A 17,415-nucleotide genomic window follows, 5' to 3' on the forward strand; every position below is an offset into this window, starting at 1 on the left:
AAACTAGTATTATTTTAAAGACCTGTGTTAAATGTGTATGAGACAGATTGGTATAGCTGTTAAGAGCGTGAACCACTTAGATTTGAAACCCAACTTTGTTTTTGTTTTTGTTTTTGCAGTTTGTCAAATACTCTTCTTTTTTTTTTTTCAATATATGAAATTTATTGTCAAATTGGTTTTCATGCAACACCCAGCGCTCATCCCAAAAGGTGCCCTCCTCAATACCCATCACCCACCCTTCCCTCCCTCCCACCCCCCATCAACCCTCAGTTTGTTCTCAGTTTTTAAGAGTCTCTTATGCTTTGGCTCTCTCCCACTCTAACCTCTTTTTTTTTTCCTTCCCCTCCCCCATGGGTTTCTGTTAAGTTTCTCAGGATCTACCTAAGAGTGAAAACATGGTACCTGTCTTTCTCTGTATGGCTTATTTCACTTAGCATAATACTCTCCAGTTCCATCCACGTCGCTACAAAAGGCCATATTTCATTCTTTCTCATTACCACGTAGTACTTCATTGTGTATATACACAATACACAATAACCACAATTTCTTTCCCCATTCATCAGTTGATGGACATTTAGGCTCTTTCTATAATTTGGCTATTGTTGAGAGTGCTGCTATAAACATTGGGGTTCAAGTGCCCCTATGCATCAGCACTCCTGTATCCCTTGGGTAGATTCCTAGCAGTGCTATTGCTGTGAAACCCAACTTTGCTATCATTAGCTGCTTGACCTTGACTGAAACCTCACTGTGCCTTAGTGTCCTCATCTATAATCTGTAAAACAGAATAGGAGGGATAAATAGTATAATAAATATAATTAATATTATATTGATAAATTATTAGAATTAGTAAATAATAAACAGGGTTGCTGTGAAGATTATGAGTTAAACTAGAGCCTGGAATTATAAAAGGACAGCGTAAGAGCCACTGCAGCTGCTGTCGCTGGTAGTACTGTGACAGATATGTATTCACTATGTACTGAATTGATTCCAGTGTTATTTTTTGCTTCTTTCCCAGACGACATCAGAGATGCTATCCTGGGTTAATGTCACTTAGCAAATGAAAAAAATTTAGTATGTTTGTCACTTCAAAAATTTTACAGCCGAACGTGGACATATTATACGAGGAAATTTGCAGTGAATGTTTGGCATTTTGTTAGAAGTGCAGAGAGCTGTCTGAAGAGAATGTAACTTTACCTACTTTGCACACTGTTCTGTTTTGAATGGCAGAAAACAGAGAGAGGCATTCTGAGTCCTCTGATTGGATGAAGACTGTCCCGAGTTATAACCAAACAAATAGCTCCATGGACTTCAGAAATTATATGATGAGAGATGAGAACCTGGAACCACTGCCCAAAAACTGGGAAATGGCCTACACCGACACGGGGATGATCTACTTCATTGAGTAAGCAAATGTCTGTATCTCTTCTAACACGCCCGTCACTGTGAGGCTTGTCTTAACATTTTTAAATTCTCATTTCAAAGGCTTCCATTTCTTTTATATTTCTTTAAAAAGATTGGGGCGCCTGGGTGGTTCAACCAGTTGAGCATCTGACTTCAGCTTAGATCATGATCTCCCGGTTTGTGAGTTCAGGCCCCCTATTGGGCTCTGTGCTGACAGCTTGGAGCCTGGAGCCTGCTTCAGATTCTGTGTCTCCTTCTCTGTCTGCCCCTCCCAACTTCTGCTCTGTCTCTCTCAAAAATAAATAAACATTAAAAATATATATATTTTTTTCATACAAGTAACCGTTGATCCTGAATCTGATGATTTCCCAGGATGATATTTCATTTTTATTTGACTTGGATAAAGGAATAGTGTACTTGACTTCTGGTTTTTTAAAAACAAGAGGATTAAGGGGCGCCTGGGTGGCGCAGTCAGTTAAGCGTCCGACTTCAGCCAGGTCACGATCTCGCGGTCCGTGAGTTCGAGCCCCGCGTCGGGCTCTGGGCTGATGGCTCAGAGCCTGGAGCCTGTTTCCGATTCTGTGTCTCCCTCTCTCTCTGCCCCTCCCCCGTTCATGCTCTGTCTCTCTCTGTCCCAAAAATGAATAAACGTTGAAAAAAAAATTTAAAAACAAAAAAAACAAACAAAAAAAAAAACACAAGAGGATTAAAAACAGGTTTGTCACGAATAATGAAAAATGTAGGAATGAAGAGTATTTTGCCTGGCTGTTTTTTTAAACTTTTGGTAGATTGGCTAACTTAATGAGCATTTCAAGAATTACCATCATCTGGAGGGAGGACATATTTATTATCTGAGCTTAATATTTTCAGTTCTACATGCATTCAAGCAGTGTAGTTGAATAATATAGGAGGGAACCATCACTGATCCTCAGACTAATTGGTACAATATAAATTGATAAAACCTAATTTATGAGAAAGCACTATTAATATAAAATATATTTATAGAGATATAGAACCACATGTATTTGATCAACCTAAAATTTTATATGGTTTAGACCAGAGAATACTATAATAAATGATTTTTATATCATCAGTATGAATAAATGATTTTTTGGAAGTTTCATTGTGAAGCATTTTTATGTTCTAACGCAGCTGTCATTCTCATCTTTAAAATAATTTGCCCAGAGGTAGAATATGAATGCAGTGAAGTTACAGAGTATAACAGTTAAGTAACAGTTAAAATATTGAGGGCTGGATACTGCAGTCAAGGAACATGTACTTAAAAATGAATTAGGAGTGGGAGACTTGAATCTGTTTCTTCATTTGGTCCCAAATTCCACATCCTTCCCATAGAGTGAGCATCTTGCTTTACCAAGGAGATTTTAGTATTTAAAACATGTAGATTTTGTGTGTACTGTATTGTTTTTACCATATATGGTACATTATTACTTACATTATACACTTACATAAACATTAATGACAAGGATTATGCGGAACAGAAAAAATCAGGTATATTCTTCTCTGTGAATAATTTAAGGGGTTTTTCAAGGGTAATTTAAACTTTGGACTTTCATTATGATTTTAGAAATAAATCCCCAAGTAAGTTGTAGAGTCATTAGAAGAGGCTAGAGTATCTTTAGAAGCAGCGTATGAGACCTTGAATCTGACAGTCCTTTATCCTGCAAATGGGGATAAAGTAGTAGATTACAGAGAGGGGAGAGAATTTATAAAAGAAATGCCTTTATGGTTGAATATTATTAAAATACATTAAAGACCTAAGTATAAGACCTGAAACTATAAAACTCCTAGAAGACACAGGGGCAAGGTTTCATGGCATTGACTTTGGCAAGGACCTCTTGGATATGACACAAAAACTGCAGACAACAAAAGCAGAAGTAGACGAATGGGACTTCATCAAACTTAAAAACTATGCAGCAAAGGGAAGCAATCAACAAGTGAAAAAGCAACCTGCAAGATACGAGAAAATATTTGCAAACCACATATCTGATAAAGGGCTCATAACTGCAAGATAGCCAAATATTTGCTGCTACACAAAGCTCTTTTGTTTGCTATAGCTAATGTATTTGATCTTACTGCTGCTATTAAATCATGCATCTGTAAGAAAAGAATATTAATCTGGGTCTGTAGCTTTTAGCTGTCATGTTTTAGGGATAGCTCCTACAGGCATTTCTTCACCTTGGGAAATACTGGGTAAAGTCCTAGGAGATTGCCTACATTTGCTAACTTAGTAATAAACATTTGGGGTCCTTGGAACCAAAGTGTTAAGCTTTTCTCAAGTAACAGTTGTGAATTTGGTCTAGCAAGATACATGCATGATTTTTTTTTCCCTAACAATCTACATGCTGCTAAGCCTCTTTGGAGTCCTGATCCTTTTCATGTTGCTAAAATCTATTTGACTTGAGTGTGGAGAAATTATCTCTTTGACAGAATGGGTAACACAGTCTTTCTAGAAACAACCCCAGTTTCTCTGATTCGATTATCCATTATTCAGCACACCCAAGTGTTTCTACCACAGTCTACCAGCTGGTATCATACCTGGCAATGTGTAAGAAGGGGTTGCACACAGCCCTGGTTAGCTCAGGAGTTAGGAAAGGCATAGAAGATATGATTAATTCCCTGAAACCGTGGGCTTAATTTCCTAAGAGTAATTAACATACAGATTAGGGAGTTTATCTCATTATAAAGACATCAAGGAATGATATTCTCATACTACTTTGATAATAACTTCAATTTACATTTTGTTGTCTTCCCGTATAATTTCCTCCAGTTATTTCTTTCTTTAATATCCGCCTATTTCAGATGTTTAAACTATAACACTGTTTGTCTACACAGCAGTGCGATGGTTTGGGTTTAGAATTAGTTAGTATCTGCTGAATGGTGGCATTGCTCTTGGAAAGCGTCTGTGGCCTGCTTTCTAAAAAGGAATGTGTGTGAGGGATAGACGGGGGGAGTCTTTTGGTTCCTGCTTTCTTTTCTCTATTCAGCGTATGATCCATACCGATGAAAACTTTGTTTTGTAGAGTAGAGTTTAACTAACTATACCCATCATTTTTACTTGCATGTCGCAGAAGGACGCTTGGAAACTTTTAATTTTGCTAACCTCTTATTTTAAAGAGCCCTTTCGAGGGCAGCGAATCTGTCTGTTCATCACTATCTTCCCAGCTCTCAGCACAATGCCCCCACATCACAGGTACTCAAGAAATACGGTATTTTTTTGAAGGGAGGGAGGGAGGAATTCAACCAGCACCAAACAAGGGTTTTAGTGCAGCTTTTTCGACTGGATAATGCACAGGATGGGGCTATGTCCCCACCCTTTGAAACATTTCTGACTGCTTAAATAAGCATCTGTTAGCCTGTACTTGGAATTTCACCCCTTCCTACAGTCGTCTTTCTCAAATTAGTACCTCTGGCATTACCTTCCCTTTATGGCAATTTCAAAGTAACAGACTGAGAAAGTAGGATTATCGAATCCGAGGTGTACAAACAGAGCCTGGCAGAGATAAATGTGCAAACATCATACCTATTAGTCACTTTTGATCTTTGCTTTTGAAATACTTTTCTCCCTCTTTATTTTACTGTTTCTAACTGAAATCTTTATTCTGCAGCCACAATACCAAGACAACCACCTGGTTGGATCCTCGTCTTTGTAAGAAAGCCAAAGCCCCTGAAGACTGTGAAGATGGAGGTAGAGATTCAGAAATCTTTTATACTGTACTTATCCTCTTAATCCCGCGTTGTTCTTCTTGCTTAGTGACTTTTCCAAAACCCTAAAAACCATAATGTGCAGAAGCACATAACCAATGGGTGGATATCGTACTCAGCTGACCCTGATAATTATGTCATTGCATCTAATTTTATGAGAGACTTTATTTCTCTCTTTTTGAGGATTATACAGTGAAATCTTTTTTGAAAGTCTTAATAAAAATACATTGCCCTTTGTTTTACATTTGTTTTAAAGACAAATTTTAAAATTTCTAAACAAGTATTTTCATAAGTTAGATACATTCTCCACCACAGGGTAGCTTCATCATGGCTGTTGAACCTTCAAAAATATATTTAATTTAGTACCACTAGGACAGATATGCTATTATTTATGGCTACTCTTTCATTCAGTTTTTTAAATTTTTTTTTTTAATGTTTATTTTTTTTTGAGAGAGAGCCTGAGCAGGGGAGGGGCAGAGAGAGGGAGACACAGAATCAGCAGCAGGCTCCAGTCTCCAAGCTGTCAGCACAGAGCCTGATGTGGGGCTCGAACTTAGGAAACCTGAGCTGAAGTCAGATGCTTAACCGACTGAGCCACCCACGTGCCTCGGCTGATCTTTCATTTAGACTGTCAGTAGCAACTCAATGAAAGTCTCTAACGTACCCCAACCTGCCACTCCTGCCCACACACAATTTTTACTGCTTAGTAGAAAGATTTCTCTAAGAATTCTTAGATAATAATGCTTGCCTGTCTTATGTGTATTACACAGTGTCTAATAGTCTAGTCTTATACATAGATATAGAATTTACCCCAACCAAAATTGTTTGCTATCCCTTCTTGAATATAGAGTGAGGATGAATAAAATTTGCATTCATTGTGTATCACTGCATCAGAAATTATTTACCTTGGTTAAAAAAAAAAGGGCTATGGGGTGCCTGGGTGGCTCAGTCAGTTAAGCATCTGAGGTCATCATGAGGTCATGATCTCATGGCTTATGGGTTCGAGCCCCATGGGTTTGAGCCCCATGTTAGGCTCTGTGCTGACAGCTCAGAGCCTGGAACCTGTTTCAGATTCTGTGTCTCTCTCTTCTCTCTGCCCCTCCCCTGCTCATGCTCTATCTCTCTCTCCTTCAAAAATAAATAAACATTAAAGAAAAGATGAATGGCTAAGAATGAGGTTCAGATAGTCCTCCTATAGATTGAACTCCAATCTATTAAAAAAAAAAAGTTACACATTTCATTCAGTATGATTGCAATATTAAAAGTTTTTCTAGGAACAACCAATTGGAAAATGGGATTATTTTAAAATTGTTTGCAATGATATAAAGAAAAATTACCTTGGAGCAAATCTACTAAAGATGTACAAACCTACTGAAAGACGCACGAGATAAACTGAAAACTACAAAACATCCCTGCAAGAACTTAATGAAGACTTAAATAATTAAGGAGATACGGTATTCATAGATTGAATGACACAGTATTGTTAATGATGTTCATTTTCCCTAAATTGGTATCTAGATTCCATACAATCCCAATAAAAATCCTGTAAGTCTGTCTTAAAGAAATTGACAGGCCAGTTCTAAAATACATATAGAAATACAAGGCCGCAGTTAGCCAAATAGTCTTAAAAAGGGCAGAGGTAAGGGATGTAGGCAACCAGATTTGAAGAGTTAGTGTAAAGCTCAATAATCAAGGCCGTGTGGTATTGACACAGGATAGACAAGCAGACCATTGGAACACAGCAGAGCATCCAGAAATAGATGTACAATATGTGATCACTTAAACTGCATCCCAGGTGCCAATCAATTCAATATAAGAGGAGGATCTTTATCAAGTGGTGCTGGGAAAACTGCATATTCATGAGGAAAAATGAACTTCAACTATACCTGACTCCATACACAAAAATTACTTTCAGATGAATCAAAGACCCAATCATAAAAGCTAGAACCATGAAGCTTTTAGAGGAAAATTTAGGAGAATATTTTCATAACTTTGGGATTAGCAAAGATTTCTTACACAGACCACAAAAAACATGAGCCATAAAAGAAGAACTTGAGGGACACATGGGTGGCTCAGTCAGTTAAATGTCCAGCTCTTGATCTCAACTCAGGTTTTGATCGTAGTGTCATGAGTTCAGGCCCTATGTTGGGCTTCATGCTGGGTATGGTGCCTACTTAAAAAAAGAAAAAAAGTAAAACTTGATAAATAGGACTTAATAAAAATTTTAAATTTTTATTCATCAAAAGACACCATTAAGAAAATGAATAGTCAAAGCCCCAGGTTTTGCAATATGTATCTGACAAAGGAATTGTATCCTGAATCTATAAAGAACAGTTATAACGCATTAATAAGACAAAAACCCAAAATTTAAAATGAGCAAAATACTTATTTTTTTAATTATTTAAAAAAAATTTTTTTTTTGATAGAGCACAAATGGGGGAGGGGCAGAGAGAGAGGAGATACAGAATCCAAAGCAGGCTCCAGGGTCTGAGCTGTCAGAGCCCGACATGGGGCTCAAACCCACGAACCACGAAATCATGGACCTCAGCCGAAGTCCAAATGCTTAACCAATTGAGCCACCCAGGAACCCTTAAAATGAGCAAAATGTTTAAGTAGGCATTTCACCAAAGAAGATACACAAATGTCCAATAACCACTAGAAAATATACTTAACATCATTAGTCATTAGGGAGATGCAAATTAAAACCACAGTGATATACCACTTTATCCACTAGAATGACTATAATCAGAAAAAAACAGATAATAACAAGCGTTGGTGAGGATGAGAAGAAATGTAACCCTTATAAGGTGCTGGGCAGATGTAAAATGGTACAACTGCTTTGGAAAGCAGTTTGGCAGTTTCTTAAAATATTAAATATAAATTTACCATATCTCCTCACAATTCCACTTCTAGGTACCTACCCAAAAGGAATGAAAACATATGCCCACAAAGACTTGCCTGTAAATATTCAGAGAAGCATTATTCATAAAAGCCCATAAGAGGAAACAATTCACATGTCCATCAGCCAATGAATGGATAGATAAAATCTGGTGTAATCATGTGATAGAATACTATACGGCAATAAAAAAGGAATGAAATCATATACATACTACAACATGAGCAAACCTCAAAATGTTATTCTGGGTGACAGAAACTAGATACAAAAGACCAACTACTGCATGATTCCATTTATATGAAATGTCTGGAATAAGCAAAGCTATAGAGGCAGAAAGTAGATTACTGGTGGTTGCCCAGCAGTGAGGATGGGAATAGAGATTAAGGGATTAAGAGTATGAGGGATCTTTTTTTTCCCTCTTTTTAGATGTTTATTTTGAGAGAGAGAGTGAGCGGGGGAGGGGCAGAGGGAGAGAGAAAGAATCCCAAGCAGCCTCCACACTGTCAGCACAGAGCCTGACACGGGGCTCAATCTCATGAACCGTGAGATCGTGACCTGAGCCAAAATAAAGAGTCAGATACTTAACCGACTGAGCCACCCAGGCACCCCCAGCATGAGGGATCTTACTGGGGTGATGGAAATCTTCTTAAACTGAATTATGGTGATGGTTTCACAACTCAGTTAATTATTAAAACTCATTGAATTGAATATTCAAAACAGATTAATTTTATAATATGCAAACTGTACCTCAATAAGGTTTTTTTAAAATGGCCAAAGAACTTGGACACTTGACCAAAGAAGACAAGAGAATAGACAATAAGGACATGAAAAGGTGCTTATCATCATTAGTCATCACTACAGTGAGAGGCCATTCACACCCTGGAAGGGATAGAGCCCAATACACTGAAGGGTACCAAAGATTGGTGAGATTGTAGAGCACCTGGAACTTTCACTAGTTGGTAGAGATGTAAAATTATGTGAACACTTTGGAGAACTTTTGGCAGTTGCCCATAGGGCATTGTCTCAAGAGAAATGAAAACATATGTTCCCAAAAAGACTCCACCTGAATGATCACGACAGCCTTATTCATAATAACACAGACCTGGAAACATCCCAAATATCCATCAACAGAAGAATGGATAAACAATTTTTGGTATATTCATGCAGTGAAATACTACTCATCAATAAAAAGAAAAAACTGTTGATAACACTCAACAACATGGATGAATCTCAGAAACGTTGAATAGAATAAGCCAGAACAAAAGAACGGGTACTCAATTATCCATTAATTAAAGTCTGAGAACAGGCAGACTCATCTTTGCTGCAAGAAGTTGGAAAATGAGGTGGGGAACCGGGAAGTGGGTGAATTGAAATAATTCTCTGGAGTAATGAATATATTCTCCACCTCGTTTGGGGCAGTAGTTAGGAAGGCATATGGCAGTTGCCAAAACTCTCTTATAATTGAGCATTTAAGATCTCTGTATTTTGTTGTATGTAAATTATTTGTTTTATTCATTTTTGTAATGTTTGAGAGAGAGAGCTCGAGACAGCGGGTGCAAGCACATGAGCTGGGGAGGGACAGAGAGAGGGAGAGAAAGAGAATCCCAAGCAGGCTCTGTCAGCACAGAGCCTGGCATGGGGCTCAATCTCACAAACTGCGAGATCATGACCTGAGCTGAAGTCGGATGCTCAACCAACTGAGCCAACCCAGGCACCCCTAAATCATTTCTTATGACATACCTCCCTTGTCTAAAGGCTTTCATCAGTAAGTTCCATATGGTGAAATCATCTCCTGTAAAGGTAAACTAGAATATATAATACCAGAGAATTTTACCTTTTAAAGCTCGTAAATGCAGTATTTAGTCTTCTTGGGCATGTCTCTATTGCTCGTCTCCGTTTCCTTTTCCTGCCCACTGATTGTTGCAGCGCAGTTCTATGCCTTTTTCTCTTTTCCCTTGTACGATGTATTTCTTTTCATAGATTTAGCCATTAATTTTCTATAGCTGGCTGGCCCCCTTATTGACTCTCTAGTATTGTCCTGTTTTGACTTCTGTTTCTGTATTTCCTACTGCATTTGAGACTTTTTTTTAAAATTGCTTAAGTAGCACTTCTTTTTTTTTTTTTTTCAACGTTTATTTATTTTTGGGACAGAGAGAGACAGAGCATGAACGGGGGAGGGGCAGAGAGAGAGGGAGACACAGAATCGGAAACAGGCTCCAGGCTCTGAGCCATAAGCCCAGAGCCTGACGCGGGGCTCGAACTCACGGACCGCGAGATCGTGACCTGGCTGAAGTCGGACGCTTAACCGACTGCGCCACCCAAGCGCCCCTTAAGTAGCACTTCTAATAACATATTTAAAAAAAATTTTTTTTAATGTTTATTTTTGAGACAGAGGGAGACAGAGCGCGAGTGGGGTAAGGGCAGAGAGAGAGGGAGACACAGAATCTGAAACAGGCTCCCGGCTCTGAGCTGTCATCACAGAGCCCAATGCAGGGCTCAAACCCACGAACCGTGAGATCATGACCTGAGCCGAAGTGGGACGCTTAACCAACTGAGTCACCCAGGCACCCCTCTAATACACATATTTAAAACTTAACTGAACATCTTTCTCCTAAAGTCACCCCATCCCTCTTTCTGTCACAGGCACCGTGCTCATAATCATCTGGGCCAGAGGTTCAGAGTTCTATTTGCTTCTTCCTCACCTCTTGCTGTATTCCCTATATTGTTTCCAATCCCTGCTCCTCTTTCTTTGTTCAATATTTTGCCAATACATTATTATGAAATTTTTCCACTGTATAGAAAAACGGAAAGAATTTTACAGTAATTTACCCATCACTGAGATATTACCATGAACATTTTGCTCTGTTGGTTTTTTTACATAGCTGTCTATCCGTATGCTTTTTCTATGTTTTCTTTGATTTTATACCTTCATCCTTCCAGTCACCACAAACTTGGATTACTCTTGGTCTTTTTCTCCAGTTATATCTCCCCCTCCAATATATCGTTAACGCGAGTGCTCTCCAAAATGGTGATGCTCAGATTGTCTATTGGTCTACAAGAGGACAATGTTAGAGCTTATTTTTCATTATGCGCCTACTGGGGGGAAAAATAAGTTTCTCTACTATTTTATACACAGACTGGCAATGCATTCTTTCTCATTCTGTCTGTAGATTATTACATACAGTACCCAGAGTGTCTTGAGGGAAAAATGGACATAGCAGAAGTTGTCAGGGCACTGTGAAGTTTTACACGTTACTTGTGCCCAGTTAAGTGGATACGTAAGCTAGGTTATATAGTTTTTAATTCATAAAAATTGAAATGTGACTTAAGGATTTCGCATAGATACTGCCTATTGAAGATAATACCAATATGCAAGCCCAAGTGACCAGTAAGTAAACAGAGCTGATACTTCATATACTTCATATGTGAGCTTTTTTAAGCCACATGGAGATAAAATCACAATGATTATTTATTTAGTCTTCATCTCCTTTTTAAATTTGTTTTTTGTATGCTTTATTATGTACATATCTTTTAAAGATTTTTTTAAAAATATTTATTTATTTTTGAGAGAGAAAGAGAGTGTGAGCAGGGGAGGGGCAGAGAGAGAAGGAGACACAGAATCTGAAGCAGGCTCCAGGTTCCGAGCTCTCAGCACAGAGCCCAATGCGGGGTTTCGAACCCATGAACTGTGAGATCATGACCTGTGCTGAAGTTGGACGCTTAACCAACTGAGCCACCCAGGCGCCCCTTTATTATGTACATATTAGAGCAGTACATATATATTTATGAATAAACACATCTTGGAAGTACATTCGACATGTTTGGCTGATAAGGCTACATGATCAAAAACCTTTGGCTACATGGGCTACAAATTCTTCTAAAATACAACTGCCTTATACCTGTCCCCTCCTCAGAAACCTATAATGGCTCTTACAGCCACAGAATAAAACCTAAACTCTTTGGTGAAAATATTAAAGATTTTTTACAGTTGAACCATATTCTGCATTTCTTTTTTCAAAGTGTTTTTGTTTTTTCCAAAGTAATTTCATGTCATAAATATGACATAGTTGTTGTCTTTGCCTTTGCCACATGTCCATCTCTTTGGTCAGGAACAAGACTTGCTCCCTGTGTTCACCTGGCTCATATCTACTGATCCTTCCAAGCTCAGTTCTAAAGTATAATTTCGTCGTAGCCTCCTCTTGTCATTCTCTGCAGGTCAGAATTAGGTGTTCTCTTCTCTGTGCTCAACAGTACCATATGCACCTTTCCATTGTAGCACGTATTCCATTGCAGTATAACTAGATACATACATTCTATAAGAGCAGTGATTTTTGTCTTCTTCATTTGTATATCCCTTCAGTAGGGACTTCCATGTTTGGAAGGAGGAGAGGAGGAAAGGAAGGAAAGAAGTTACTCTGTCTTCCAGATTATTTTGGTCTCCTTGAAAATATTTTTTAATCTCTATGAAGTTCTGGGTGCAAGACATAAATAGGAAGTCTGTCTTCATTCACTAGGTTGGAGTCAATGCTGAAATAAGACCAAGGAATCAGATGGGTTAAAATGCTAGCTGATGAGTGAACCTGACTTTAGCTCTGCATCTGTATGGGCTTACTGGTGTTTTACCCCTGCAGGAGGCAGCCTTCAGCCCTCAGTCTTTGTCTTCTGTACAGCTGGGGCCTCTTCCCCTAGGGCAGGCATGGCAAATCGGACCGGACTGCACCCTCTGCAGGCAGGCTGACATGCAAAACAGCCAGGGAACTCAAGTCCTGAGCCAAGCATACTGAATCCATTCTCTGAAACTCATCAGTCAGATAAGACAGTCTTTCTTCCTTGGAGAAGAAAGTAAAGGGGCTCAGAGACACTGGAAACGTTTCTCCCTTTCTTTCCCCCTTCTATGGAAATTTGGAAAATTGAATGAGTCTCGCCCCCTGATGCTCTTTACATTAAGACCGACAATATGTCTTGGTCAGCCCAGGAACTAATAACTCCACTTATTCCTTTTTAATTATTCCTTTTAATTATTCCAGAATAATTAATGATAATAATAGTGTCCCCTTTTACTCTCAAAAGTGGACAATACATTATATGGTCCTCCTAATTATATCTTTCTTAAGATCAACCACAGTTGCATTTAGTATAGTAGGAATGTTTGAAACTTTTTTTTTTTTTTTTTTTTTTTTTTAAGAGAGGGAGAGTGCACATGTGAGCAGGGAAGGGGCAGAGAGAGAGAATATCTCAAGCAGGTTTTATGCTCAGCACAGAGCCTGATGCAGGGCTTAATCTCACAACTGTGAGACCTTGATCTGGGCTGAAATCAAGAGTTGGATACTTAACCAAGCTACCCAGGCACCCCTCAAAACTTTTTGATGGAAGGTACTTTCCATCCCCACAACTAGATATGCCTTCCTATCACCTGTACTTACCTGCGGGAATCCCACAGTTTGGAACCCTGAGCCTGTTTGTTTGATGCTCAGCCAACCATTAGCACTTCCACTGTGCATCCCCCCGAATGGGGGAAACCGCCCCACAATACAGTATTTCCAGCTACACTATATCTGACTTACATTGGTATTCTCCATCGTGCCTTGCAGACCAGATGCTGAATGAGGGGAAATAGTAATAATGATACCTTAAATGTAAATTTTTGCAGTTTAAGACGTTTATTGTTTGCATTCGGCTAAACGTTTAAGGTCTTCTAGAAAAACCTTAGTTTCTAAAACTTGCCCTTTTCCTTCCTAGTTTTCTGACCTTCAGAATGCAACCATGTATTTAGGCTCTAACAGTTTAATTGCTGTACTTATCTATCTTCATTCAACTAAAATAATTAGTTGTTTAGGTTAAAAAGTTATCTTAAAAATACAACATCAGGAATCTGCTTTATACTCAACTCACCCCTTTCCTCTTAGGATGAAAGAGAGATTAAATTTTTACCAAAAGCTATAAAAAGTATTGAGTGTTGATGTTATTTTGGAGCTTCAAGAAAGATAAAAGAGAATTATCAGCTCCACAATGAGAAAACAGTTGCAATTCGTGTATTTAAATAAGATTGCGGGAACAGGAGAGAAAGATAAATTCATGGGCCTTAGGACCAACCAGCTGCTTGATATGCCAGAAATGGCTTTTCCTTTTGAATCAGCTTTTGGGGAGAATGCTTTGGCTTCTAATCCAGAAAAATATGGTTAGGTCTTTCCTCTCTCAAAAGTAAATGAACTCATTTTCTCTCGACCCTCCCTCCTTCAGTTCTCAACTATCCTTTTTACAACAACAAAAAGTTATATCTTCTTAAGGACTCCACCTTCTGTCTTCCTCTTTACTACTACAATATGCTGACTTCTTCCCCCTGCCTTTTCAGTGAAAGTGCTTGTCTTAAGGTCACCAGTAACTTCTGACTGCCAAATTTGAACGTCTCTTTTCAGCCTCTTTTGAACGACAGCTTTCCAGAGCATTTATTAGTATTGACCATGCTCTGCTCCCCTGTCTTCTTTGATATCCTTCCCCCTGACAGTTGTTACTTTCTCCATCTGCTCCTTAAATGGCTAATACTCCTGATGTTCTGTTCTCTACCTTTTTCTTCTCACAATATATCCCGGTAATCTTGTCCACTGTCGTGGCTTTTAAATGCAATATCTCCCAAATCCTTCTCTTCTGTGTTTCTCTTTTGAGGACCAGGTCCCTGTTTCCCTGAGATGGTGAGATATTTCTGCCAGGATGTTCCTTAGGCCCCTCAAATGCATTCCCTCCCAAATTGAGCTGAATCTTCTGTGTACCCTCCCTTCCTGCCCTCAACACTGACGTCACGTCCATGACCCCAAACCAGTTACCATCCTTAACTTTTTCTTCACTATATCTTCTTCATTTTTGTTCTATCAATTCTGACTTTTAAACACCTGCCATCCTGAAAAAAAGCATAGAGGACAGCAGAGAATCTATTGCTACAGAGATCAAGGGACTAAGAAATAGTCATGAGGAGCTAAAAAATGCTATAAGCGAGGTGCAAAATAAAATGGAGGCGGCCATAGCACAGATTGAAGAGGCAGAGGAGAGAATAGGTGAATTAGAAGATAAAATTATGGAAAAAGAGGAAGCTGAGAAAAAGAGAGATAAAAAAATCCAGGAGTATGAGGGGAGAATTAGAGAATTAAGTGATTCAATCAAATGGAACAATATCCGTATCATAGGAATTCCAGAAGAAGAAGAGAGAAAAAGGGGCTGAAGGTATACTTGAACAAATCATAACTGAGAACTTCCCTGATCTGGGGAAACAAAAAGACATTGAAGTCCAAGAGGCGCAGAGAACTCCCTTCAGACATAACTTGAATCAATCTTCTGCACAACATATCATAGTGAAGCTGGCAAAATACAAGGATAAAGAGAAAATTTTGAAAGCAACTAGGGGTAAACAGTCCCTAACTTACAAAGGTAGACACATAAGAGTAGTAGCAGACCTATCTACTGAAACTTGGCAAGCCAGAAAGGAATGGCAGGAAACCTTCAATGTGATGAACAGAAAAAATATGCAGCCGAGAATCCTTCATCCAGCAAGTCTGTCATTCAGAATAGAAGGAGAGATAAAAGTTTTCCCAAGCAAACAAAAACTGAAGGAATTCATCACCACTAAACCAGCCCTACAAGAGATCCTAAGGGGGATTCTGTGAGTGAAATGTTGCAAGGACCACAAAGTACCAGAGACATCACCGCAAGCATGAAACCTACAGACATCGCAATGATTCTAAACCCATATCTTTCAGTAATAACACAGGATGTAAATGGACTAAATGCTCCAATCAAAAGACATAGGGTATCAGAATGGATAAAAAACCAAGACCCATCTATTTGCTGTCTACAAGAGACTCATTTAACACCTGAGGACACCTTCAGATTGAAAGTGAGGGGATGGAGAACTATTTATCATGCTCCTGGAAGTCAAAAGAAAGCTGGAGTAGCCATACTTATATCAGACAAACTAGACTTTAAATTAAAGGCTGTAACAAGAGATGAAGAAGGGCATTATATAATAATTACAGGGTCTATCCATCAGGAAGAGCTAACAATTATACATGTCTATGTGCCGAATACGGGAGCCCCAAAAAAAGTACAATCACAAACATAGGCAACCTTATTGATAAGAATGTGGCAATTGCAGGGGGCTCTAATACCCCACTTACAGCAATGGATAGATCATCTAGACACAGGATCAATAAAGAAACAAAGGCCCTGAATGATACATTGGATCAGATGGACTTGACGGATATATTTAGAACTCTGCATCCCAAAGCAACAGAATATACTTTCTTCTCGAGTGGGACATTCTCCAAGATAGATCACATACTGGGTCACAAAACAGCCCTTCATAAGTATACAAGAATTGAGATTGTACCATGCACACTTTCAGACCACAATGCTATGAAGCTTGAAATCAACCGCAGGAAAAAGTCTGGAAAACCTCCAAAAGCATGGAGGTTAAAGAACACCCTACTAAAGAATGACTGGGTCAACCAGGCAATTAGAGAAGAAATTTAAAAATATATGGAAACAAATGAAAATGAAAATACAGGGGCGCCTGGGTGGCGCAGTCGGTTGGGCGTCCGACTTCATCCAGGTCACGATCTCGCGGTCCGGGAGTTCGAGCCCCGCGTCAGGCTCTGGGCTGATGGCTCAGAGCCTGGAGCCTGTTTCTGATTCTGTGTCTCCCTCTCTCTCTGCCCCTCCCCCGTTCATGCTCTGTCTCTCTCTGTCCCAAAAATAAATAAATGTTGAAAAAAAAAAATTAAAAAAAAAAAAAAAAAGAAAATACAACAACCCAAACGCTTTGGGATGTAGCGAAGGCAGTCCTGAGAGGAAAATACACTGCAATCCAGGCCTATCTCAAGAAACAAGAAAAATCCCAAATACAAAATCTAACAGCACACCTAAAGGAACGAGGAGCAGAACAGCAAAGACACCCTAAACCCAGCAGAAGAAGAGAAATCATAAAGATCGGAGCAGAAATGAACAATATAGAATCTAAAAAAACTGTAGAGCAGATCAATGAAACCAAGAGTTGGTTTTTTGAAAAAATAAACAAAATTGATAAACCTCTAGCCAGGCTTCTCAAAAAGAAAAGGAAGATGACCCAAATAGATAAAATTATGAATGAAAATGGAATTATTACAACCAGTCCCTCAGAGATACAAGCAGTTATCAGGGAATACTATGAAAAATTATATGCCAACACACTGGACAACCTGGAAGAAATGGACAAATTCGTAAGCATCCGCCCACTACCAAAAGTCAAACAGGAAGAAATAGAAAACTTGAACAGACCCATGACCAGCGAAAAAATTGAATCAGTTATCAATAATCTCCCAACAAATAAGAGTCCAGGACCAGATAGCTTCCCTGAGGAATTCTACCAG

The 17,415-nt window shown here is 38.9% G+C and overlaps 1 protein-coding gene across 3 annotated transcripts in view; it reads left to right on the forward strand.

The window, feature by feature from the left end:
• The window catches only part of MAGI3 (membrane associated guanylate kinase, WW and PDZ domain containing 3), a 248,229-nt gene that overhangs the window by 174,588 nt on the left and 56,226 nt on the right, over positions 1 to 17,415 (forward strand). For all 3 annotated transcript variants that reach the window (XM_045478688.1, XM_045478689.1, XM_045478690.1), the window contains exons 5-6: positions 1,228 to 1,402; positions 5,028 to 5,107. In XM_045478688.1, the coding sequence (XP_045334644.1) occupies positions 1,228 to 1,402; positions 5,028 to 5,107 (255 nt within the window). The remainder of the gene's footprint in view (positions 1 to 1,227; positions 1,403 to 5,027; positions 5,108 to 17,415) is intronic.

Source organism: Leopardus geoffroyi, chromosome C1 (assembly GCF_018350155.1).
Source record: "Leopardus geoffroyi isolate Oge1 chromosome C1, O.geoffroyi_Oge1_pat1.0, whole genome shotgun sequence".
NCBI classification, from domain to species: Eukaryota; Metazoa; Chordata; class Mammalia; order Carnivora; family Felidae; genus Leopardus; species Leopardus geoffroyi.